The sequence below is a fragment of the Numida meleagris genome, chromosome Z, assembly GCF_002078875.1.
Source record: "Numida meleagris isolate 19003 breed g44 Domestic line chromosome Z, NumMel1.0, whole genome shotgun sequence".
NCBI lineage: Eukaryota > Metazoa > Chordata > Aves > Galliformes > Numididae > Numida > Numida meleagris.
The window spans coordinates 45,471,137-45,498,782 of NC_034438.1; the positions used below are offsets into that span (position 1 = coordinate 45,471,137).

General features: G+C 38.8%; 1 protein-coding gene across 1 annotated transcript in view; it reads right to left on the reverse strand.

Moving 5' to 3' along the window:
- Nucleotides 9,960-27,646, reverse strand: part of ISOC1 (isochorismatase domain containing 1) — a 39,928-nt gene continuing 22,241 nt past the window's right edge. The window contains exons 5-6 of the mRNA XM_021380764.1: nt 19,874-19,967; nt 9,960-10,803 (exon numbers count right to left, since the gene is read on the reverse strand). Coding sequence (XP_021236439.1) covers nt 19,923-19,967 — 45 coding nt within the window. The 3' untranslated portion in view covers nt 9,960-10,803; nt 19,874-19,922. The remainder of the gene's footprint in view (nt 10,804-19,873; nt 19,968-27,646) is intronic.

Here is a 27,646-nt window from a genome sequence, read left to right on the forward strand (position 1 = left end):
ATAATATAAAATAATAAATGATAATATATAATGATATGTTAAATATGAATTTAGATATTAAAAATCTAGTCTGTTTTCCTTGGTTCTTGTTTCTAGTTTGTAGAATTTTGCTAATCATTGATATTCATTGCCTTGTGATTATCAGCTTAATTCTTTGTTGGAGAAAAAAACTTCATGTATTTTTGAAAGTCAATAATAAACAGCAGCAGACATGCAACTACAGTGGAAGAAGCTTGTTACCTGATTACAACTGATTAGCTTTTCACATTACAATCACTGTAAGTAATCTAACCAGGAAGTCAGAGAGATAGCCCAAAACAGCAGTTATGTTATGAAATAAAATTTTACCAATTTCCACATTTAAATGAAGGTAACATTTGCAAAGGGAAATGAAGTAACAAAAATTGATAGCACAGAGCTTGAAGGCAGTGTGGGTTGTAACTGAAGAGGAGACTGATCCTTCTCCAGAATTCTCAGTTGATACTCTGAAAAATTAACAGCTTGTGAGATTAATTTTAAATGCATTTCAACTTGTGGCATTTTTCCTCAGTAACTTCTCATGCTGTAACTTATGAAATATAGTAAATCAATCTTTCATATCTGATTCATCCACTAGTCAATTCCATAAGAGCAAAATGACACACAAAGGCTGACTACACCACCTGCAGCATCTGATATGCTTCCTTAGGCTGTCTGAGAACATGACATCCCTTACTTAAACAAGTCCAGGTTCTACAGCACACAAGGAAGACAAATGATTATTCACAGCATATTGCTTAGGACTACACCAATAATCAGGTGAGATGGACAAATCCTGAGACTTCTTCATGTTACTGTATGCCCTCAGATTCCCTTCCCATGAATCAGCAGAACAAGCAATTCACATTATTTTCCTCGCTTCTTAGGATCTCAATATCTCTTTCACACAGGAGGTTAATCAACTACTACATAGTTGATTTGAAAAAACTTGGAAGAGTATTTTCAGATGTTCAAAACCACAGTTAAATCCCAACTCTTACCTTACTAAGACAGCTATCATATAGACTAAATGGATTACAAATACCTGGCATGCCTTCTGCATAAAAGTTCACTGTATTTTTCAAGAGTAAGAGACTATGGCAGGAAATTAAAAGAAAAGCGTGAACAAGATGGTCTTATTATGATTGATAGGGAATGGCAGTATGGTATTACTCATTTTTATATAGTCACAGCAGAATACACTGCTGAGAATAATGCTGACAATGAGAGTAAAAAGTGTTGGGGGGATTAATTTTTTCACGGAAACTTCAGAATATATATATTGTGAATTAGCCAAATTCTTAAGAACCCAGCTGATACAGATGTCTGTCCTTCAAGAATACATTTTCTCTGCAGCATATACTTTAAAATACTACTTTAAGCATGTGAATATTCTTGAATGAAAAAGAGAATCCTTGAAAATGTTTACTAATTGTCAATGTAATGTATTTATGAGTACAGATAAGGTAAAAACGAAACAGATCATAAACCATCATATTTAAACAGTGCAGACTTTAATTATGACAATTATTGTTTTCATAGTAAACATAAAAAAGATTTATTAAAAGACAATATAAGGTGAAGAAAGTGCTCGTATGAAAGGCATTTATAAATACCTGAATGTTAGATCTAATACAAGCAAATGGTAGAACACCTGTTAAAGCCTGCATGTCATTCCAGAAATTCACAAACTCACTATAAAAAAAATGTCAGATGACTAAACCTTTCAAGTAATAAACAAGGAAAGGTCAGCCCTGGAACTGTCCATAAACAAATTTAAGGTATGCTTCACTGTAAAGTGGTATGGAAAAGCTGATGGCCTTCAGAAACTGACCAGCAACAAGTGTTACTAATCATACAGCAGGATAAAATTATTGTTACTTTTTGCATCAGCAATCCAGAGAATGAGGTTATGCCCTCCTAAAAAGGAAAGGAAGTTGATGTTGATTAAAAAAAAAAAAAAAAACCAGATTTCTTATACTCTTGAAGCTGGTATACAGAAGTAATATTTCAGGCCCTCATACAAATCTGTTTAAAGACAAAAGTCTTTCCATGTGTTGAAAGGGATTCAGATCAGACCTTAGGTTCATCATGAATGAACAGGTAGGCATGTGCAGAAGTGAAAGGAATAGAAATAGCTATTAATTTCACCATAATTACTGCTGACAGTTTGTACTCAACCTATCTTTAAAAATAGCTTATGTATTATCTACTACCCACCCAACTTTATCCACGCTGAGTTTTGCTCTCATGGATGCGAGACAAGTAATGCATTTGTAAGATATACCATACACCTCTTCACAGGGATTAGGACAGGATGAGTTCAGACACAACCCAGCCAGCGTTGGCACATCCCAAGGGCCAGAGGAAAAAGTCCTTAGGCAGGAGAACTTGCAGACTGCATCTTCCTTTGGCAGTCTCTTTGCAGCTCCACACCAATGAGATCACAAGGTTTTATCTGTCTTTCAAGCTTAACCCTAAAACTAAAAAAGGAACAGGGATGGAGCATATACACTTTATTTCAAATATTACATAGATCCAAAAGTAATGACTCCTGTTTATTACCACTGAAATTACAACAGATACAAAGAGCACAATAATGATATTTGATAGAGCAAATTCTCAGCTGTTTTTCAACATAGTCACCACAATTAGCTACACATTTCTGTCAGCAATGAACAAAAGCCTGCATGCCGTGCTTGTAAAAATCTGCACTAGTGGAGGTGACCCACAGTTTCACAGCTGCTATGATGGAATCTTTGCTGAAATGTAACACCCACCACCTCACTGTGCTCACATCCACTGTTCGGTTCCCATAAATATTCAGCAATCATCAATGAATGTCAGTGGATGCCATTTTTCCACATGGAGGAATTCAACTGTACTCCTTTGCTTCACGCACACTTCCATATCAGACACCATTTTGTCAGACTGCCCCTTTGCTTCCATCTGTCACAGAACAACAAAATGTAATGGAATACTGGCAGAAAGGTTCAACCTCTACTGCCATATCTCCAAAATCTACCTCTGACTTCATGGGACAACATAATAAGAGACATTTCTTCCAGAGCAGCCATTGTACTTATTTTTGAAAATATAACATGTAATAGGAAGTCAGAAATGCCAAACAAGCACAAAGAGGTCTGATGCAATAGGATCACCGTCTGAGATACCCATTTTATGCTACCTTGGCAACCTTTTGCTGTAGAGATTATCAGTGCAAAAGATTTGTAACTAATACAGGGAAAAGAAAGAAAGTGAACTTCATATTGTAACAAAGTACCTTAATTCCCAAGGCAAAACTGTATGGACAGTTCAGACAAATGTGAACTCATTTCCTGTAGCCCATGCAGGCCCAAAGAAGCCAGATCTGGTCTGGAAGGTGTACGATTGTACTGTTCAACCCATTTAACCTCAGACATGAAGTACTGACACCCACAATAATCTATTTATCATACAGTTAATAAATCCAAGGCAGTAAATAATGTTTCATTGATACTACTCACAATCAAATTTATGCAAGAAAGAGAATATGTTATGGACAGTATCTAGGGACTCCTTGAGTCAAAGATCAATTGATTACTAAGCATTCATGAAAGAGAACTACATAAGGAAACAATGAGAAGAAATAAAATAATTTCTATAAATTCTTTGTGATAAATGGGATAGAGGAAGTTGGGTTCCCAAAAATGTGGTTGACCTTGCCAAAAGGAACAGCTCTTGGCAGCTGAATGAGTTTTGTAGATCGTAACTACCTCTGAATTACCAAGAAGGACACTAAATCTCTGTTTCTTAAAAGATGTATTCTGTTAAAGCACTGAGTGAAACTATGCATCTCTGGCTAGGAATTGCAAAACTAAGCTATACCACCATAGATTTCTAACAGCTATTATGCTAAATGTACCTTATATATGTATTCTGTTCTGGCCTGTATGAAGAAGCACCCTAAAATCATGTTGTGAACTGATTTTAATGCCAGCATAACTGTAGAAATAGCTCTTGGAGAATCCTTTCATTGGATGCAATGCCTGTGCAGGACAGCTGTATCACTTAAGCTGAAGAAAAGCCATTTTCTATAAATAAGTGAATACGTCTTGCCGTACAGCTTGACCTTATTAACTGAGAAGTGAAAGCACTAGAAACATCACAGCAGAAAACATTATCAGAGTCAAATATGTTATTTGGAGACCCTTTTATCTGTCTGTTGATAATCTGCATTAGCTTATAGTGGAAATATTTTGGCGGTATTGTGTTATTATCAGATCATTCTCCATTTTGAGTTATGACTCAGATCTGCTGTTTTTTCTTGCATTTCACTACTTATCTTTCTTTTTTGTGTGTTTTTTTTTTTTCTCCTAAAATTGAAAGGATATAGCCATACAGATAAGTTACCAATACTATTTTGCAGTATAATGTAAGTTGTTCTGTTTCCATCGCAGCTGCACTCTAGCAGTCTTGCTTTTCTTCCCATTTTGTGAGATTTTGGATTGACCAATTTAGAGAAGAGAAAGAAATCACTAATATGATTCAAATGTAGAAGACTCAGGTCTCAGGTCTTACCACAAAGTTGAATGCTGTGCAATGCCCAATATACTGTATTGCCAGAGTCTTCTTCCTAACATTTCAATGAATGTAGGCAGTCATAGAAAGGATGATAAATAAAATTTGAATATATTAATCTTAACCTTTTAAAACCATGAAATCTGGGGATTTCTTCTGGTTATCAGCTGGAAAAATCTGTGCCTATATGTATTAGTAATTTCAACATAATTATATTTTTCATAGTTATTATCTAGTATGGATGAAAATTTCTTCTTTAGACAGAGTCACCTATTGAAGCACAGCTATTTTGCTACAGTGTTGATGTCACGCTTGCACATTTTCATTAACAGAAATCTTGGGCATCTTTCAGAAATGAACTAACTGTTAACAGATTGCATGTGTCACATCTCTGAACTATCTTATTAACACAGAAGGTCTCTTGATCTCAGAATTTTGGGAGGGGCACAGAATTCAGAGCTTTTATATAGTTTGAAATTATTTCTCTCTAGTACCAAAAGTAATTTCAAGGAGATGATTGTACAGAGTACATTTTTTCTTTGACTCTAATGACAATAATGGACACCAAGTAGAATAAATAGAGAGAACAAAAATGTATTAACACTGAAGTTGATATGAAAAAAAAAAAAAAACACTAATATAAAGTCTTTGAAAACATTTCTATATTTTGCAGATGAAGAGGAAGCAGTGGTGAAATGAGAACCACAGTGCAGATAATGTATTAGGCCAATAATTTACCTGCTGCCAAAATAAAGCTCTATTAGTCTCATTTTACCATTACCCTGAACACCAAATTATCTTCGAAATGTCATGAAGGTGTCAAGTAAACATCCATCCATCATCAGTGAGGATGGAAGAACCTGGCAATAAAGGTAAACTTGTCAAGACTGTGTGGTTTATACTCTGAAATATTATATGTCTATTTATTAGTAACTTGCATGATTTATATGCTAGTGCTAGAAATCTTAAGCACTGCTACCATCTACTGGTTAATTTATGCTTGGATATAATACCTCGCCATGAAAGAAAGAAAAGGGGAAAAGGGAGGAAAAGCATATACTTTACACAAATAACTTAGTTTTGATATTCACATAATTTATTCTAATTCAGCTCACTTCTATTTTTGTAGGTGAACAATCAGTGTCATAAGATGAAAAATGCCTTTCTTTCTGAATTGTACGTAGGAGGAAGAAAGAAAAGTGTAAGAAAAAGTGGCCTGCGATATTACTTTCCTCCATTTTCATTTTTATTTCCTATAGTACTTCTTGTAACTAGGTCACCGTTGTCTGCTGTGTAGACTCTTCCATGCTGAAAGAGGAAAATATGCCAGTGCTGCATATTAGTGCTTTAGCAGCCAAGTTAGTGTTGAATTCACTTTTATGGTGTCTGAGATTCAGGAAGAAAAGAAAAAAAGAAACAGAAAAAAAAAAAAGAAATCTCTTGGAAAGTTGCATTAAGTGGCAGCAAAAATTGCTCTACATTAAAAAGTTACACATACAGCAGTTGCTATGACAATTGAAGCTTGCAGGATTTTGATAGGAAAAATTCTTACTCTTTAATGTTGCTTAAAACTAATGTCAGTTTTCTAATTTCATGTTTAAAAACTGAGAGTATTTACCTTAGCAATGAACATTTCAAAAATAAAGGAGGACACTGTCATCACTGAAAAGTATACTGTTTGAATTGAAAACTGAGGAAAATAAAAAAATACTTTTCCTAAAAATCTTTCTAACAAAGCTGTGATATTGAGCAGTTCCATTAAATATCTACACAAAAGTAACAGAATTCCGTGTCAAATTGTCAGCTTGGAAAACAGTCAGCCAGAAGTGTCTGACAGTGAAATCCACAGGCAAAAAAATGATGATGAATCTAAACCAAGTTATTTGGAAGAAATCATCCTTCATGTTTCTTCTGTTTCCAAATCTAGGATTATGGCCCAATCTAGATTTCAGGTTCACATCAGGATGCCTCTGAACTTCAGGTGCTCTTTGTTGATTCCAGACTCTACTAAATTAAGTAGTTGGTCAACTACAAAAGTAATGAACAAAGGTAGTGATGCATATTTGTCTTGTTCTTCAGCACTGAAGAACTGGATCACTGCATATAGTAATTCACTGATAATATGAATTCTTCTGAACTTTATCTAAAACTGTCTAAAAATATTCTATGTGCCAAATTCTCAATTAATTCTAGCTTATTAACTGTTTTGTGCAAGGTCTTGCACCTGGGTTGTGGCAACATCCACTGTCAATACAAGCTGGAGGATGAAAGAATAGAGCACAGCCCTGCCAAAAAGGGCTTAGGGGTACTTGTGGATGGCAAGCTGCACATGAGCCAGCAATGTGACCTCATAGCCCAGAAAGCCAGCCGTGTCCTGGGCTGCATCAAAAGAAGTGTTGCCAGCAGGGTGAGGGAGGTGATCCTGCCCTTCTGCTCTGCGCTGGTGAGGCCTCACCTGGAGTACTGAATCCAAATGTGGTGTCCTCAGTACAGCAGAGTCATAGAGCTGTTGGAGTGTGTCCAGAGAAGGGCCACAAAAATTATCCAAGGGATGGAACAGCTCTCCTAAGAGGACAGGCTGAGAGAGCTGGGGCTGTTCATTCTGGAGAAGGCTGAAGGTGACCTGAGAGCAGCCTTTCAGTATCTAAAGGGGGGCTATAAAGAAGAAGGAAACAGACTCTTTGGCAGGGTCTGTGGTGTTAGAACAAGGGGAAATAGTTCAAACTAAAAGAGTGGAGATTGAGATTGGATATAAGGAAGAAGTGTTTTACAATAAGGGTGGTGAGGCACTGGAACAGGTTGCTCTGAGATGTGGTGGGTGCCCCATCCATGGAGATTGTCAAGGTCAGGATGGACAGGCTCTGAGCAATCTGATCAAGCTGTAGGTGTCCCTGTTCATTGCAGGAGGATTGGACAAGGTGACCTTCAGGAGTTCCTTCATACTCAAACAATTCTATAATTCTATGATTTATGTAAAACACTAGTGAAAATTCACTGATTAGTACTAGCCCAGTTTTAATGTGCTATAACCAAGTACAGAATTTAAGCCTTTAATTTTAGATGAAATTTAAATAGGAAAATTGTGACATTTCATTTTTTTCTGTATTCCTTATCTCCCCAGAAAAAAAAGACCAGTATTGAGTTGATAAACTCCATACTCCATAGGTGCATCCAAAGATGCATACAAATGTGCACATACATTTTTGAAGCATTTAAATACATGCTTTATTCTACCTCTTTAACTTTTAGTTTTGGTAAGGAGAGAAATAACTAACAAAGCAAAAAGAAAAAAAAAATAGAGCTTGTTGCTGTGGTCATTCCAGTTAGACTAAAATCAAGAGACTATGACAACCACACAGAAATGCCTCACTGAATTTGTAACACTGATAAACCATCTTGCAGACAAGAGAGCTCTGACCAATCATTTATTTTGTATGTTCATCTTAACAGGACTCCCAGATTTTTGTTTCATTATTCAGTGTTGCCATGACACTTGGATAGTTACTGAGATTGCATACATGTGTCCTACATTTCCTTTTCTAAAAAACAGCAATCATATTTAAGAATGAATTATCAAATAAAAAGACTGCATCCATTGAATATTTCTGGCCAACTAATCTGAGGAGCAAGCGAATTAAAATAGAGCATGGGAGAAAAGAGGAATAATGTCGGGTCACGGGAGGTAGAAAACATAGTACAGAAAACATTAAGAATAGCATTGTCAGAATTTACTTATTTCCGCTCCAGCTGGTGTCAGAGGAGGCAAAGTAAAACCAGTGCTAAACACTTTTGCAAACCCTACCCTTGGGGTTCAAATACTTTTTTAACACAGTAACCAGGCCTTTTGTTTCCTCTTTTATCTGTGTTAATTTCAAAACAATAGAATCAAGAAACAAGTAAGGCTATGTAGTTACTACTTTAAAAAAAAAACTTGTTACGATTTTATACTTTGTAGCTTCTTTCTGTCTGGCAGCATCTGAATCTAAAACTAGAAATTTCCTGTCCTACATACACACATCTGCACAGCTAAGGGATCCAGCAGTTCCTGGGCCATGTGGGAACACTCCACTACTTTGTGAGCAGAACAGAACAAGATCCTAGAAAGGAATCCTTAAAACTTTAGAAGACCTTGTTCCACGGAATCTGTTGTTCCACTCTTGGCTCTTCTCAGCTTAATTCCTGAGGTTACTACCATGTACACATGCTAACTAGCCAACTGTTTCTCAGCTGAGCTGGTCAGAATGGTTTTCTTATTTTATAAATGAAAAAAAAAAACACTTTAACAAAAGTTGGATTGTTTAGGTTCGCTTATGAAAAGAGCCTTTAGAAATCAGCTCAGCATATAAATGATGCTGTTTTATTTATACCAACATCTCAACACTTTGTTTCTTTAAATAAATCTCTATCTGGTATAATTTGCATATGTCCGAAAACCACCACACAATTTGGCACAATGTGGTATAGTTTGCACCTCTTGTTAAGAGTGGCCGAGAGCTGAAACTAAGAAGGATATCACAAGCCATGCTGAGGTGCACTGAAAGAGTTACATGGGGAGGATTTCACAGTGGTTGCTTGTGCAACATCTGATCCAAGCCATTGCTATTAGTTCCTCACCTTCAGAAGCACTGAAGCCATGGAGAAAAAAATAGATGTTTGTATCTAAGCCTTTCCTAGCCCACTTAGAGTTCTTTTGCCTCGACCTCACTTAAGAATTAGAATTTTCCACTTCCTAGAAGACATTTTCAGAATAATAACCTCCATAGTATAGAAAAGTGAAAGTATTTTTGTAACCAGGTAGTCCATACTAGCATTTAACACTTTTTCCTTGTGAATTCATCACAGCCCATTTGAATGAAGTCCTATTTAAGTTATTTCTGAGGTTATCTCTAGCAAAAGTTTGAAAGTTGTAAAACAAATCCCATTTCTACAGGAAAAAAAAGTACCTCTCAATGTATTTTTATTACCTTATTATGGAAAGAGAAAAAATCAGTAACAATGTAAGTTCTACTAACTTATTTTAAATAACTCACATGAGGAAAGAGTACTGCAGAGGTTCAGGCAGCTGACCATAACTTGTCTATGCCCGAAGAGCAAAACGGAAAGTGACTGCAAGGGAAACAATTCCAACATTGGTGTTGCAGCACCACCTGTTGCCAGGACGTGGTTGCACAGATGTAATTCAAGCTCTGACTCACAAAATTGAAATTATATTATCTTTTTTCTCCAAATTGCATGCCGGCTGGCATGCCAAGTTTGCTGCAGTTTTCTTCTCCAGAAAATCTTATTCAGCTGCTTTACAAAAACAAGATACAAAATAATAATAATAATAATAATAATAATAATAATAATAATAATAATAATAATAATAATAATAATGTTAATTAATTATATGTTGTGTTAATATTTATTAAAATATTTCATAATATTCGATATAGATGAAAAAATCCTCATTGATGCATTGTAATTTCTTTATTTTTACATTTTTGTCCAACTCCTGAATCTTCCTTTATACCACGGTTAATGCGAGCATCACAGAACATCCTAAGACCTTTTAAGAAGAGAGAGAAGGTTGAAAACATTAGGCATAGGGTAACGAAAGACCTCCCACAGACGATTCAGTGTAGCCTTTAGAAAGCACAGTAAATAATGTGAAAAGAACTGGGATTCAAAATATGGATTCAGAATGCATTAAAGGGAATTGTGCCAAACAGGGTAGGATTTGCTATAAAAGCATTTTAACTTTTGCCACTTCATGGAACATACACACACCACAGATATTTAGATGAGATGTGGAGCTGTTTATAGCTGATATCAATTCTATCCCTCTTGGAAAACAGGTTATTCACACCAGCACACAGTTTTTCAGTTTTTTTCTCCACAACGTAAATCTCACCAGCCACAGACCTCTGAGAAGACTGACACATGTTGGGGAAGAAAGGCAATAGAAATGGCCATTCCTGCCTGTTATTCGTGAGAGGGTATTTGATGTTCCATGCTCTTCTGACTACATGGGATTTTTACTCCACTGGCAGAACAGTTTATACTGGAAATAATTTTCAGTCTTTCTCAAGAATTGGTAAAAAATGAAGCGATGAGCTTCTTAAACGTTGCTGAGCAGGCTGTCTGTCCGTGATAATTAGTAAGCAGTTCCTCATCAATGCAAGAAACAGAAAAGCAGCTTATATTAATCCAGCTCAGTAAGTGCACATCTTGAGGAAAACACATCTGTTAAAAAAAAAAAAGCATAATCTGGTGGGGGAAAAAATGTACGCATTTTTACGAGCAAATCATCTTCCATTCCATTTTTTCTAACTCTAATACAGTTTTTCTTTTACACAAATTCATTTCTGAACATTTTCATCAGCATTTACAAGCTTTCACGCTTTTTGTTCCAGCTTCTGGACATCTCTCTGAAAATCCAGTTTTAAATGTGTGTTTTTCTTACTACTATCATTACCCCATCAACAGCTTCCACACTGTAGGTTTAGGGTTATTTTTCTTCTACAAGCGCAACACAGAGATGTCTTTTCAATCAGACACTGTAGGAAGACATGTTTTATTAGTCATTGCAGAAGATACTTTATTTCAAAAGTTGATTTTCCCAAATAATATTTGCTTATTTGGAAATTGTTGCTGCTGTTTTTTTAAACATGTCTGAAATACAAACTACCAGTTCAGATCAGAGATCATATATTCCTCTAAGTTTTAAAACACGTTCATCTCTGTGTTTTCAGTAATAAGGAGAACAGCAGAATAGGAGTAATAGGGGTGGACACCAAAATGTGTTTCTTCATAGGATCTTTTTATAGTAAAAGTAGGTTTATTTTAAGTTTAAAAAAAAAAAGTCCTTATATATAATGCTACAGTAAAGTTAGGAGAAAAAGCAAGAAATATGTGATGTGATGTGTAAGTAAAATGACCTGGAAGTGTGCATAAGCACCAGAGTGATAGTTTGCTGATTGAACTTAACAAATCTGTAAGGCCAAGGAACAACTGAAGAATTGTAAAAACACCTGACTACATCCATTGTGTGTGTAACAAAACATGAGATGGAAGTCAGTGTCAATAAACACTGACAGATCCTTAGAGGCAAAAACTCACGTATAAAAAGGAAGGCTCAGAAGTGACCCTTAACAATCCTGGAAGAGGATCCTGGGTTAAAAACATGTCATTCAATGAAGGCATTATCTTCTGCTCAGCATGGGTCAAAACAAGCAAATAAAACAGAAATAAATTACCATGCTATGGTATAAATCTGTGGTTCCCTTTGAATGCTGTTTGTAGTTCTGTTCCCCTCTTTCCGAAAAGAACATATTAACACTGAAAATGATCCTAAGACTGAAATGGTGATAAAAAATATGGAGTAACTTCTGAATGAGGAATTCTGGAGTAGGTTAGGAGACTTCAAATAGGAAGGGATATCTGAGGATAAGAGAATATTACAAATGTATTAAAAAATCAAGGAGCTTAGGGAGCAGCTGTTTACTGTCTTTTCTGATACAAGATATGGTAGGCAGACAAGAAAAATGTAGGACAGTTCAAAACCATACAAGGAGGTGGTTACTCCTGCTATGTAATTGTTTCGGGATATGCTTGGATCCAAGAGATAGGTTGTCTGAGGAGCAGAGGCAAGCAAACTATGCACTCAGAGCAGCACAAACGGTCATGGGTTTTATTCAACATACCCACACTCCCACACACAAGCATCCACTTTAGATAATCCCAGTAAGCGGCAAACAGAAACTCCCTAAGCAAGCGCACTATTACTTTCTGACCCTTGAGAGATGGCAAAATGGTGAAAAGGAGAGGGAGCAGGAACATGCTGGCAGCAGATTTGATAGGAAGTATCAGCAGGGCTTCAAAGTGCACTTTTCCTCTTTCTCCACCACAGTCTCTCTCCTGCTTTAATTCTCAATGTCTTTAGGGGTTTTTCCACTTGCACACTGCACCCACGTGGCCAATGCACGATACAGAGCCCAGGTGGAACACGTCCTTGCAAAACAAGTTCTTGTAAAACAAAATAAACTACCAAGGTCAGCTCTCTCTACAAAACAAAATACAAGATATAAAACAAGACGTGTGGCCACAGCTGCAAATATCACTTACCTTAAAGCTGACAGAATACTTTGTGCCATCCCAGGATCATTCTTCAATCAGGGACCGTTAGGTCCCAAACACAATAATAAAAGAGGAGGAGGACATTTTGGATGTCAACATTTGCACAGGATAAAAGGGAAAACGGAAGAGAATATCTACTAAAACTTTAATAAAGACAGAAAATCACATACACTTTAAGAAATCAGTTAGGCTGAGGACAGATAAGACTGGGGATATACTTTATGACAGTACAAAAATTATTGAATCACAGAATCATAACATCATAGAATGGCTTGGATTAGAAGGGACCTTAACAACCAACTATTTCCAATCCCCTGCTGTGGGCAGGGTTGCCACCCCCAAGATCAGGCTGCCCAGGTTCCCATCTAACCTGGCCTTGAACACCTCCAGGAATGGGACATCGACAGCTTCTCTGGGCAGCCTCTTCCTGTGCTTCACCACTCTGAGCAAAGAATTTCTTCCTAACACCTAAACTGAATCTCCCCTCTTTTAGTTTAAAGTCATTCTCCCTTGGCCTATCATTGACAGATCTTGGAGAAGTCAGTCTCCCCAGTGTTTATAAGCTCACTTTAAGTACTAGGTGGTCACAATGAGGTTTCCTTAGAGCCTTCTGTGAGTACAACAAGCCACCACTACTTGCACCCTTCTTAGTAGGAGAGGTGCTCCAGCCTTCTGGTCATTTGGCCCTCCCCTGGACCCACTCCAGCAGGTCTATGTTTTTCTTGTACTGGAGGACCAGACCTGGATGTGGTACTCCATATGGGGCCCTACAAGGGCAGAGCAGAGAGGGACAACCACCTCTTTTGCCCTGCTGGCCACCCCTCTTTTGATGCAGCCCAAGATATTGATGGCCTTCAGGGCTGTAAGTGCACAATACAGCTTGGCGTCATCTGCAAACTTGCTGAAAGTGCACTCAATACGTCTGTCCATGCCATTGATTAAGATTTTAAAGGATGCCAGTTTCAAGATGCACCCCTGAGGAATACCACTCATCACCAGCCTCCATCAGGACAAAGAACCACTGATCACAACTCTCTGACTGTGGTCTTCCAGTCAATTCCTTATCCATGAAAAAGCCCACCCTTCAAATCCATTGAGATAAGGATGCTGTCTGGGTCATTTGCCTTGTTTTCAGCCATTCCAGAGCCTAGTAAGCATCCATTTATGGCCACTATTGGAGACTGGATACCTGACCAGATAAACCAAGGACTATCTACCAAAGTGTTGAGAAGAAGAAATCACTACTGGCTGGAAATCCCTTTTCCGGCTTTATACGGGATATTCGTATATTCTGTCCATGGGGCAGTAGAGGCAACAACCAAAAAGCTACCACTTTCCCTTGCCTTGAGAACATACATGTCAAAAAAACAGGTAAAACCAAATATTTCCTTCTCATAATTCAGGAGATAATTTCCTACCGGAACTTTATATTTGTCCATTTTTGAATTTGAGATTAAAATAACGTTTTAGAAGCTGAAAAATGAGTTCCATCACATAGTTAGGGAGCATGCACTAATGATGTTTCTTAAACCTAGCAGAAGTAGATATATATAGTAAGTATACTATATATATACATAATATGTATATATATATACGTATGATAAGCAAAAACATACTGAGGCATGTATTAAGATTAGAAAAAAAGAAGGGTAATTTATTTCACACACTTATCAAGTAGATAGGTCTGCTAACATTTTTTGTGGTTTTGAAAATTTAATATATTTAAAATACGTAGGGAGAATCTTCTCATGGGAAAAAATGAGAGTTGTAATTCATGCTCAGGATACTAAATCACCAAACCTTTGATAGAGTATATGAAGCATACAGACAAAGCAGCCTTCCATATCTCTTCCGATGATTCACTTTCACTGATAAACCAGCAAAAGTGAAAGATCTTAGCAAATGTTGAGAAATTAAACAGCATTCTGTTATGTGCAGTACCACAGTATAATGAAATGAGACATACTTTAAGACATTACTAAATTTTGTTGATTTTCTGATAATTTTTCATTGGATTGGAGGAATCCATTTAGGATTTCTTCCTCTCAGCATTTTGGTACACGTTACAGTTACACTTTTATGTTTCCCTTATGGTAATCTCTAGCTTAATATCGAATTTTTTTAGACAAGTGAGCGAATGGCTGTGTGGTGCTGAGCTGCTGCTGGGTTAAACCACAAAAGTCTTAGACTGATAAATTTGGAGAGAAATAAATATAATTAAATATCTACATATTGTGTCTTTTAAATAAAACTTCTTACAAATTTAAAAGTAATTTTTCCACCAAAATTTGCAGACAAAATTTTACTTTAACCCACAAATTTTACTAAAACTGGTAAAGATTTGAAAACTCACTTTTGAACAACCCTTCAGCTTATACACGGCTGAAGGGAGGCCTCATGGCGGCTGCAGTTCCTCGCAGGGAGCGGAGGGGCAGCGCTGAGCTCTGTTCTCTGGTGACAGCGATAGGGCCCGAGGGAACGGCATGGAGCTGTGTCAGAGGAGGGGCAGCGGGGGATTAGAGAACGGTTCTTCATCAGAGGGCACTGAGCATGGAACAGGCTCTCCGGGGCACTGGGCAGAGCCCTGAGCTGCCAGAGTTCAGGGAACATTTGGACAATACTCTCAGACACAGGGTTTGAATTTTGGGCATTCTTGTGTTGGGGTTGTACTCAATTTTTCCTGTGGGTCCCTTCTGACTTGGGATATTCAATGATTCCATGATTCTAAAACATTCCTCACAGACCTCTTTGTAGCATTTCTCTTTTCCTCTGTTAGAAAACTTTCTTACATCTCTCTCAGTCTCATCTAGTCACCATAAATTTGTGGCTTTTTTCTTTTGATTCAAGACAGCAATCAAAGAGGAATTGTTACCACAGTGCAGGTGATCTGCACTTGTCAGTGACTCCAAAGGAAACAGCTGCTGTGGGACCTAATGCCCAGAAGAAAAGCCAAGGAAGGTGGGGAATGACTGTACAAGGTACACTCCTAGTCAGGTCTTCCATTCAATGAAAGACCAGATACACAGATAGTAAATTGCACAGCATGCATTAATATTGTCATACCTTGAAGGATTTGCAACATGTGATTGCTTCCTGTATATCTTTATTATTATCATAGCTGGCACCAGCACACAAATTCAGGCACTGAAGAGAAACAACTTGTTTACTTAAGAGACCTTTCAACCTTACACTGAAAACATTGAGAAAGTAATCATCAAGACAGTTTTATAAGAGAAGCTTATTTTTATATACTAGCTTTGCCTTTAGGGGATATAGGGAGATAGGGATGGTAATCCATAGTATGTAAGTAGAACAATTATTTTAAATTGTTACGGTTTTATGGTTTTATATGGAGAGAACTAAATACAAATGCAGAGAGAAGTAAAGGTGATTCATATTTCTACAGTAGTTTACCAACCTACAGTGTTTACCAACACATCGTAGACTGACTTCATCTTAGACATGGGCGTGTTGTTTTCTACCAGCATTTTGTCTCCAGGTTAAAAGCTAAATGCTTCTTGGCTATATTTCCCTGTAAAAAATTTCCCAGAGAGAACCACAGCAATTTTCTGTGAAGGTCAAGCATTGTAGCAACAAAAATCTTTTTCTGGCTCTATTTCCATCATACAATGGGAAAAAGACTATCCATTTTGTTGTTTATTTGTCTTTCTAACTTTAAGGACAAAAAAAAAAAAATGACAAAGAAATCACAGAAATCTGCCAGCTCAAGTTTGTAGATAGTTAGGGCTCTTAAAAACAGTTGAAGGATCAACTTCTCCAAAGATGAAATTAATCCTGTATCTTCTATTCTAAGCACTGAGAGATTCTTCACCTGAGACTCTTCTCAGGGAAAAAAATAAAATAAAATAAAATAAAATAAAATAAAATAAAATAAAATAAAATAAAATAAAATAAAATAAAATAAACAAACCAAGAAAAAAAAAAAAACCTCACCAACATTACAGATTAGAATTTAAAGACTGGTCTTCTGTATATGTAGTCACTCTATGATTGTGGATCAACAGGTTCTTAGTCATAGACTATCATAAATCATACTAAATCAAAACTTTTCACATTTTTATTACCGTAGCTCACAGTTATGTATTAGAGCTCCAAATGTGGCCTCTTTGGATCACCTATAAAGATGCTTGAATTAAGCTTCTAATAAGAATATCCAGAAATCACACCAGTTCATAGATAAATACGCATGCTTTCTAAGTCTAAGCCAGTGCTACCTTTGAGGGTTAAATATATCTTGTAAAAACAGAATGTACTTACTGACAGATCTAACTATCTCATGCTTGGCTCCATCTTCTCACCTTTTCTGCATTTAACACTTTTCAAACTATTGCATGTATCTAGTGCAACAATTGCACCAGCATTCATATGGTTCCAGATTAATTTCTTAATGGAGTTAAAGGTTTATGCAGAGACAAGAAACTTTCAAGGCACTTGGGTGTTTTTTAAGTGACTGCAACCTTCCATGAAGTATCACAATCCAACTACAGTTAATTACACAGTTTTCAGCTTTTTTTTTTTAACTTCAAAGTGTGAGAAGTTGCTTTCTGATTGTTCAGTATATATATATGTATATACACATAGATTTTACTGTATCACAGCAAATGTTTGCTGAAGCAACTTCTGTCATTTTATTTTTAAGTGCAGATATAAGGGCAGCCTAAATTTTCTTGATGAAGTTACCAGCAGGTGTTCATTAAGTCTTAATGTAAAACCCTATGCGTTACAGACTCAGCAAGTGCAATTCCTGTACATACTGAGCATTCTTAAAATTGTTTTCTATGACCACTCCATCTAAATAATATTACTACATGTCTGGTTGAGCATCTGTTAGTTAATGTTTTTTTGGAAATCCTACAAGCACTGCCAAATAGATTGATAAAAAGAAACTTGAATTTTCAAGAAGTTATAAGTGAGTTGTGATGACCAACTAGACAATTAATACAGTTTTTGGCAGCAACTTCAAGCGATTGTGTAATGAGCACAGAAACAAAATTGTGATTATTACTCTGCACTTCATCATATTTATCTGTGTTTTCTGTAGTGGTAACTCCACAGCTACTACATTGCTAGACTGTGAATTAGCAGAGCTTCCGCCTCTTCCATGTTAATTCCTCACATGCTCCCTTTGGCTAGCTGCTTATTTTCCAGGGCAGTGTGCTCAGGAAGTAGGCAATAGGGGCAACTGTGCATTTCTTGGTTTGTTTCTGCTATACAATGCCCTTAAAAGATCATGTTTTGTTCAGGGTAAACCCCAAAGCAAACCTCATGTAGCCCAGTGCATTTCTAGGTCTTCCAGATGGTATGCATCTGAGTCACAAGTATCTCCTCTATATTGTTCCCTAGTGAAGAGAATCAGAATGAACTTTTGTTAACGTTGTAATAAAGTTATAATTGTTTGTTCATTGAAAGGGAAGTTCTGCTGGTCTTGCGGTTAGGACTGTATAACTGTTCATTGAAAGGGAAGTTCTGCTGGTCTTGCGGGTGAGACTGCATAATTATGTGTCATTAAAAAGGGAAGTTCTGCTGGTCTGGCAGTTGGTATTGCAGGCTGTGGTTAAGTGTCCTAATCTGGTGACAACTCTTGCAAAAATGCAAACCCCCTTCTTCGTTGCTTCGCCTCCCCACCTCGGATCAAGTGAATCCCAGGATGAGGAAGACTGTGACGACACCTAGCAACAGGGAGGCGCAGCCGCAGAAGGTGAACGAACATATGAGAATCCTCGCCGACCTGAGACTATAAAAACTGGGAATCGCGGACAGAGGGCGCACGCCATTTTGCGGAGCCGAGACTCCTTGGCCGCCCAGCGCTGCGTTTTGCTTGTGGTTGTTTTTTTTTTGCTTACTCAAATTAATAAAACCTTTTTGCGGATCAATTTGATATAGTCTAATTTATAACAAACGTGAGACTGTGTGGACTCACATTTTCCTTGCTGCCACATTTTCCAATTAGTTGTGCCTCCGCAGTCAGTGGAAAATACTGTCATCCTCTGCAACACTACAAAAGATGTGCGGAGCCTGTATGCTACAAGTGTGCATAGTGGGTGAAGCACTGTGAACTACTAAACTGTAAATTTTCCCTAGATTGTTTGTGGTGGTAATGACACATGCACTAAAATGACATATTAAAGCAGGACAATGACACTATGAACTTGAAGAAGATGGGAAAAACAGAAGGTGCATGTATTTATAAAGTTTTATAATAGGAATTGAGATTTTTTTTTTAAGTACCAATGACCAAAAGAAGATAAGAAGATTGCTAAGAAGATTGTTACTACTCTCAAGATGCTGCAATTGAAAGTAGAGCATTGGTAATGAGACCATAAGTCATGCAAATTAAGAGCAAACTACACCAGCGATTAGCAGCATTGAGTGCTTTGTGCAAGAAAAAAAAAAAAGCCTTACGAAGTTAAATGAGTAATCTATATACTATCAGCATGCTGTTGAAGAGACATTGACTTCTGCTGTTGACATATTCTAGAGGTAATAGAATGTTAGAAAATGAGAGGAAAAGCCTACATCTAAGGCATGTGTGTATGCATCTATGCATGTTTGTGTGTGGCATAACCTTACAAGTTCTGAAGGGGCTTCACAGCAAATAGTTTGAGAATTGAATCGGTCTTTACATATGGCAAGTATCCAAGCAAGCTAAGAATGAATGGAAAGATTAAGTTACATTTACATTTCCCTATGTGGTAAACCATACTTGTCATGAGTTTTTCTAGGAAAAAAAAATGACAGCACTGCATCTCCTTTCACATTCATTACTCTCTTTCTAGCAAAACACAGAGATCACAATCTTGTTGTTTGCCAGTGCTACCTTACTCATGCTCGTGCATATGTGAGTTGGATGACAAGAGAAAGACAATTTCTCATCAACTTCCTTGTTTGGTACTTGCTTCCTTTTTGTGTGGTTTGTTGTGTCTGGTTACAGAACTGGTTTTGTTGGGGTATGTGATTAAAGCCTATCTGAGTTTATTCAGTGTGCAAAAGTCCAAAGAGTGACAGAAAAATAAATGAAGGGAGAGGAGAAAGTTCCCTAAACAACTATTTAGTTCCAGCATGAAATGAAGCAAAAAACTTTTAGAGATTTCAGAAAATATTTTAAAAACTCTACAAAACATTCATTTTTGTAAGCAAAAATTTTAAGGCGTGTTACCTTTTTTTTTCAAATGATTCTGAGAATGGTGTACAAAAGCCCACCCTGTTCACCAGGCCTTTCTCTCAACTGTCACTCCACTGGTTCCACGTTCCTGAAATACAAGGTTAGTTTTCAACCTACAAATAAATACATAGTAAGATTTTTTGTAAAAGCATTCCAGGTACAAATGTCATTTTTGAGACTTCAGTGCAGTCTTGTTTAGTTTCATGGTGTGCTCAGTCTGTTCTGAACACCATTCTGAAGTTAGAATAACCATCTGGGAAAAAAAGTCTGATCTTGAGGTGTTTGGCTCCATAACTTGATGCTTGGAGATGTCATTAAAAATACACTTTATACTGATTGCTGTGACAAAGTCATATCCAGGACAGCTACAATTTATTCGTATTCCTGACCGCCTCCTGCTTAGCCCAGAAGGACAGTATGACAAGGCAGTCTGTGCTGCCACATTTGTGAGAGCTCTGAGTGTCTGTGCCTGTATGACCATCACGTACACAGGTGTATCTGTGGTGCCCACGTGTGCCCCACAGCCTGCATAACTGGGAGCACACCTGCATCCTCACCACTGGCTGGGGCTAGAGATTGGGAGCAGCAGCGGTGCCTTGCCTGCACTCTTGGAGCTGGCATCATGTATTTTTCTGTAACCTAAATTTTTAAGAAGTGATATTAGAATTATTTCTATGCAAACTGGTCAATCAATTAGCTATACGTACAAAAACAAATGTTCATTTATAACTTTAATACTTATTTATAAACCTTGAGCCTACTGGGGGACGTGGATTCAGCTCCCAGACTGATTTTTTTCTCAAAGAAAACTTAGTTTGTTGGCAGCTTTGTTTGAAGCAATGTGGGCTTAGCTCTGTGATCTTGACACACCAGTTATTTCAGTGCAGCTTTGAGGAGGGCCACCAGACTCAGCTGTTCTGTGCATACACACAGTACTTGTTTACATGAAGTGGCTAATGATTAGAGTTCAGCTCACCACTGACATTTTTACCAACTCCCTACTGTGGAAACTACTATATCTTATACTCCTGTTTATTAACAGGAATTGTTGTACAGGTTACACATGCAGATTCCATGTTAAACTATCTGGGTTTTCTGTCACTGTTCTTGCTGCAAAAGTACTTCAGAAACACATTCCTCTGATAATTTCCAATTGTCTTTCATTTTAAGCCTGAAGCCAATCCTGGCTGATCTACTTTTCTATTGTGATTACAGCTCTCTTAAGCTCTAATAGTTTGGGGTTTTTTCTTCCCTAGTGTTTATCTCCTGGTGCTCATATAAAGCAACATTCCACTAGTTTAAATAAGCCAACCATTTGAAAATTATGTTCTCACTGTGTATTTGGCCAGTTAGGCATCATCTTCTCCATTTGAAAAAAACAGCCAATAACTAAGACGTTAGCCATAGGACCAGCATTAATGGGCTCTCTGGACAGAGCATCTTACCTTGAGGCTTGGCCAGATGTCACGATTTGGCAGAGGAACCAAGCCAATGAGGATTTAGAAGCACCATCAGAACCAACCATATTGGCCCCAGCAAAGCACATAACCACATACTGAGCTTCAGTTCCACTCAGCTAAGCCAACATTCCATACATTGGTTGCTTTCAATCAGAACAGGGACTGACAGCTTGGCACAATGAGTTCAAAGTGAATGTCCCTCACTGGTGTAAGGTTTTGCCCATACAACTATTTATATACCTTGGAAATTTCAGTACGTTAATCCTGGAACTAGAAATTGCAGACATAAGAGTCAAAATCTTTAAAACCATATGTTCTTTTCGGTGTAAGAAATGTTTACACTATAACATGATAACCTAGTCCATCTAGTTAGCAGTATTTTATTAGATGGAGCAGCACATCTCCTGTGATATGTAATTTCTAGTGACTTCAAGTAATTTTAGTGAAACTACTAATTGTTATCAATTGTACAATTGTAATCAATTGTTTTTAGTACCCTAAAAATCACTACTAACCAGTAATAGAACTGTGCACATACTTTGTACGTACACCCAGTTTTAGGTTATCTTTTTTCCTAGTATGAGTTAAAGTTGCTTAAAAGCTGGCAGCAGATAACAAGTTCCCCAATAACTTCCCTCCCTGCCCTACCTCACACAAAATGTCTGAAAGGACTGAATTATTTATTTTTTTTTTAGTTTAGCCGGAAACATAATTTGGAAATGCTGATATGATAAGTTGGCTAAACATACTCGTGAACATTTAGACAGTTTATGCCCTGATACTTCCAATCAGCAATGTGTTCCTCCATCATGACCTGGAAGGAAATCTGGTTTGTCTTCCCTGTCTGTAACACCTTGATATAAACCTCATTGACATCAGCAAGATACCCAGTGATATCTTAAGAGGTTGGGTCAAAATCTAGAGACCAGAACGTCTAATGTGCTTTACTTGGGCATTAATAACACAATCAAGTACATACTGGAATTTCACAATTATTGTATAATTACAGTTAATTTTATTAAGCTCCTAAAAACTGTGAAAACAATCTAGAAGCCAGTTGTCTGCCTTTCTAGGTGCCTGAACTATTTTTTAAAAGTTCAGCTTCGATAGTGCAACTAAGCTGAGGATTTATGATAATGTTTGTGAATCTGATTCTAAAAATCATTTGCAATAAATTGTCTAAATAATCTCAGTAGGATTAACAGTCTCCCTCCCTGAGGCAGCATGGTGACACTCCTTCTCTAATGGATTTTGGCCAGCCTAACAATCCAGACCCCTCCATAGTGTGCAAGATGTGTGGACACCAAGTTAGCTCTAACTCACTTCGTTCTAGATGTACAAATATCTTCTAGTTGTAAAAATCCATGTCCTAAATAGGCAAAATAATTCCTATTTTGATTAGCTATATTTTCTCTAAGTCTCATTTGTGTATATCCCTGCTCCTGAATCCACAATACAAGTAACATTTTACACTTGCCTGACAGATGTTAATGCTGAGTATGCAGTGGTCTTCTGTCTTTGCTCCAACACTTGTTCTTTCTTTTTGATTTTGACAGTCTAGTCCTAGTCAGAAAATTTTATCTTGCTGATTCTCAGCAAAAGAAAGCTAGAGAGTCTTCTTTTTGAACAGTTATAAGGTAAAGAAAATACGATACAGTGAACTTCTGTTTTTGAAAACTTCAGATATATTTCCATGTTATTAACGGATGCAGATTCTCAACATTGGCATGTGTCTGAACGCTTCTTTTTTCTCTTGGCTCAAAGCTTGCATTCTGAAGTATTTTTTGTGGTAAAACTCTAACTGACTTATCGAGGAGGTGAGTGGTGGGTGTTGCCATGTGGCAATCAACATCACTCTGTGGACATTTGAAAGCATTTTCTTCCATGCTGTTTGCTTTCGGAAGAGAGTGCTCAGGAGTGTTTACTGGTGGAAGATCTGGCCTATGACCACATAACTCCTGCTTGGTATGGGAAACTGGGGAATGACACCATCGTATCCTGTAAAACCAGGATGCAAGTGAGCACCTTCCTGCTCCCTCTTATCTGATGGCAAGGCCCAGAAGAAGGGAACAAAGGAATTTCTGTTGATATCCTAAAGCCAGAAGCTGCCACTCCAAAGACAGCTGACTCTACCACTTTGGACTTATAAATAAGTTTGTACTGTTGTTGGTAGTAATCATCGTCAGCTGAACAACACAACCTCTGGTGACCCATCACTAATGAAGATCAACATTTGAACCACGAGCAACGCTGTAATTCTGGTGGTGACTATCTCTCTCTTGCTTTCTGCAAAGACTCCTTGCTTTTATTTCCTGCCTTTTCTATCATTCGCCTTCCTTTCTCCATCTCTCTAAGTGACTAGGATTCGTAATAAACTGGTCAGGCTAACATTTGACCTGTTCTGCCTTAATCTCGCTGTCAGGTACGCATATATTAATGTATATATGTAAACTGGAGCGAGACGCCATGAAAAAAATAATCATTGCTAAATAGGAAAAAAAAGCACCTTTTTCACATTTTGCCATTCCACTATCACTATCTATCCACTGTCTAGACCCGACCCTCTACACAGGGAGGTCTGCTGCCTCCCAGGAGCCCAGGTAAGAAACTTCCTTCCCTAGTACAACTCTCAGGTTATTATCTTCTGTTATTGTTTCAGGTAGGCAGTGATGAAATAGGAAGAACTTCCCTTAGAACTATGAAAAAGGACTTCAGAGCCTTAGGGCGTCTGGTCAAGGGTTCGGGAGCACAAGTTGTGTTCTCCTCTATCCCTCCAATTATAGGGAATAATGAGGGACTAAACATGATGGGTCAACAGATTAATATCTGGCTCCAAGCCTGGTGTGCCCAGCAGGGGTTTGGGTTTTTTGACCTCGGCTCGATTTACACGAGACTGGGCCTTCTGGCAACAGATAGGAATAGCTTATCGCATCAGTGGAAAGGGGTTTTACAATGGGAATTGGGAAGGTTCATTCATAGGGCTTTAAATTAGGTATGGGGGGGGGGGAGGGGTGAAACCAGGTTCACTAGTAAGGACCCTGTATGTAATGAGCCAGTGCTTGTGGGAGGGGCTTGTGCTAGTAAAATCCCACAGCCTTATGTCCTGGTGAAGTAGGATGAAACACCATTTTGTAGGAAGAACACAAGGGTTGGTGTGAGGTTGGTGGCTATGGAAACACGTGAGCATGGTCAAGAGGGTACTAGGGCTTCTCCCACTCATAAGGTGGCCCAGCTCAGGTGCCTGTACACCAATGCATGCAGCATGGGTAACAAACAGGAGGAGTTAGAGGCCATTGTGCAGTCGGAAAACTAGGATATAGTCGCCATCACAGAAACACGGTGGAATGACACACACAGCTGGAATACTATGATTGATGGCTACCGACTTTTCAAGAGATAGGCAAGACAGGAAAGGTGGTGGTGTAGCCCTCTATGTTAAGAAAGAATATGAATGTATGGAAATTAATGACGGTGATGATAGGGTCGAGAGCTTATGGGTTAGGATAAAAGTGAAGGCCAATAAGACTGACATAATCTTGGGAGTCTGCTACAGGCCACCCAACCAGGATGAAGTGGTGGATAAGATACTTCACAGGAAGTTGGGTGAGGTCTCGAGGTCTCTACCCCTTGTTCTCCTGGGGGACTTCAACTTCCCAGACATCTGCTGGAATTATAACACAGCAGAAAGGGAACAGTCCCGGAGGTTCCTAGAGTGTGTGGGAGACAACTTCCTGACACAGCTGGTGAAGGAGCCAACAAGGGGAAGAAAAATCCTGGACCTGCTGTTTGTTAACAGAGAAGGGGGATGTAAAGGTTGGAGGCTGTCTGGGGCAAAGTAATCATGAAATAATAGACTTCTCAATCCTTGCTGAACCTCAGAGGAGAGTCAGCAAAACTGCAGCCTTGGACTTCCAAAGGGCAGACTTTGGCTTCTTTCGGAGTGGGGTTGAGAGAGTCCCTTGGGAGGTAGTTCTGGAGGGCATGGGAGCCCAGGACGGCTGGGAATACTTAAAGGAAGTTATTTTAATGGTGCAGGAGCTGACCATCCCCAAGTCATGGAAGACAAGCCATCAGGGTAGAAGACTGGTCTGGCTGAACAGAGACCTTAAACTGGAACTCAGGAACAAAAGGAAAGTTTATGGTCTTTGGAAGAGGGGGCAAGCGACTTATAAGGATTACAAGTACATAGTGAAGCTGTGCAGGGAGAAAATTAGAAAAGCCAAAGCCCAGCTAGAACTGAACTTGGCCACTAAGGTGAAGAACAACAATAAATATTTCTATAAATACATCAACAGTAAAAGGAAGCCTAGGGAGAATCTCCATCACTTGTTGGATGCTGAAGGGAATACAGTGACCAAGGATCAGGATAAGGCTGAGGTACTTAATGCCTTCTTCGCTTCAGTCTTTAACAGTAAGACTAGTTGTGCCCTGGGCACACAGCCGCTTGAGCTGGCAGATGGGGATGGGGAACAGAATAGGCCATTCACAATCCACGATGATATGGTTTTGGTCCTGCTCTGAAAGCTGGACACTCACAAGTCCATGGGGCCAGATGGATTGCATCCCAGAGTGCTGAGGGATTTGGCGGATGTGGTTGCCAGGCCACTCTCCATCATCTTTCATCAATCCTGGCTAACAGGGAATGTCCTGGTTGACAGGCGACTAGCAAATGTGACTCCCATCTTCAAAAAGGGCTGGAGAGATGATCCTGATAGCTATAGACCTATCAGTCTCACCTCAGTGCCAGGGAAGGTTATGGAATGGATAATCTCAGGATACATTGTGGATCAGTTAAAGGTCAACCAGGGGATCAGGCCCAGTCAGCATGGGTTTATGAATGGTAGATCCTGTTTGACAAACCTGATTTCGTTCAATGACAAGGTGACCCGCTTAGTGGATGAAGGTAAGGCTGTTGATGTAGTCTACCTGGACTTCACTAAGGCCTTTGACACTGTCCCCCTGGCATCCTTGTGGAGAAGCTGGCTGCCCATGGTTTGGATGGGCATATGCTCCGCTGGGTGAAACACTGGCTGGATGGCCAGCCCCAGAGAGTTGTGGTCAATGGAGTTAAATCCAGTTAGCGGCCAGTCATGAGTGGTGTCCCGCAGGGCTCAGTGCTGGGGCCTCTTCTATTCAACATCTTTGTCAGTGACCTTGATGAGGGGATTGAGTGCACCCTTAGTAAGTTTGCAGACGACACCAAGGTGGGAGGGTGTGTTGATCTGCCAGAGGGTGGAAAGGCACTACAGAGGGACCTGGATAGACTGCATCGATGGCCAAGGTAAATCATACGAGTTTCAACAGGGCCAAGTGCCAGGTCCTGCACTTTGGTCACAACAACTCCAGGCAAACATACAGGCTTGGGGAGGAGTGGCTGGAAAGCTGCCTGAGGGAAAGGGACCTTGGTGTGCTGATGGACAGTCGGATGAATATGAGCCAGCAGTGTGCCCAGGTGGCCAAGAAGGCCAATGGCATCCTGGCTTGGATCAGAAATGGGGTGGTAAGTAGGACTAGGGAAGTCATCCTGCCCTTTACTCGGCATTGGTGAGGCCCCACCTCGAGTACTGGGTTCAGTTTTGGACGCCTCAGTACAGAAAGGACATGGAGGTGCTGGAGCAGGTCCAAAGAAGGGCAACAAGGCTTATGAAGGGCTTGGAGAGTATGCCCTATGAGGAGCAACTGAAGGAACTGGGGCTGTTTAGTCTGGGGAAGAGGAGGCTGAGGGGAGACCTTATTGCTCTCTTCAAATACCTGAAAGGTGATTGCAGCGGAAGAGGGGTTGGTCTCTTCTCACTGGTGACAGGTGACAGGACAAGGGGAAATGGCCTCAAGTTGAGCCAGGGGAAGTTTAGGTTGGATATCAGGAAAAATTTCTTTACGGAAAGGGTTGTTAAGCACTGGAAGAGGCTCTGCAGGGAGGTGGTTGAGTCACCATCCCTGAATGTGTTTAAAAACCGTTTGGATGTGGTGCTCAGGGACATTATTTAGCGGTGGGTTGTTAAAGCAGTATGGTTAGGTTGTGGTTGGACTTGATGATCTTGAAGGTCCTTTCCAACCTGAGCAATTCTACGATTCTATGATTCTACTAAGTGCCCCCTTAATTTGGTAAGGTTTCATTAAAAGCAAAGCCTAATGCTGTCATTGGCAGTGACAACTCGCGGTCTTCAGCAAGTCTATTAAGGTGACCTAAGCATGCTAAAACTTACTAAATCACACCTATTCACAGCAGTTCTTTGCAAATATACATTTCTCTCTTACCAAAAAAAAAACCCAAAAAACAACAAAAAAAACCCTAAATTGCATAATT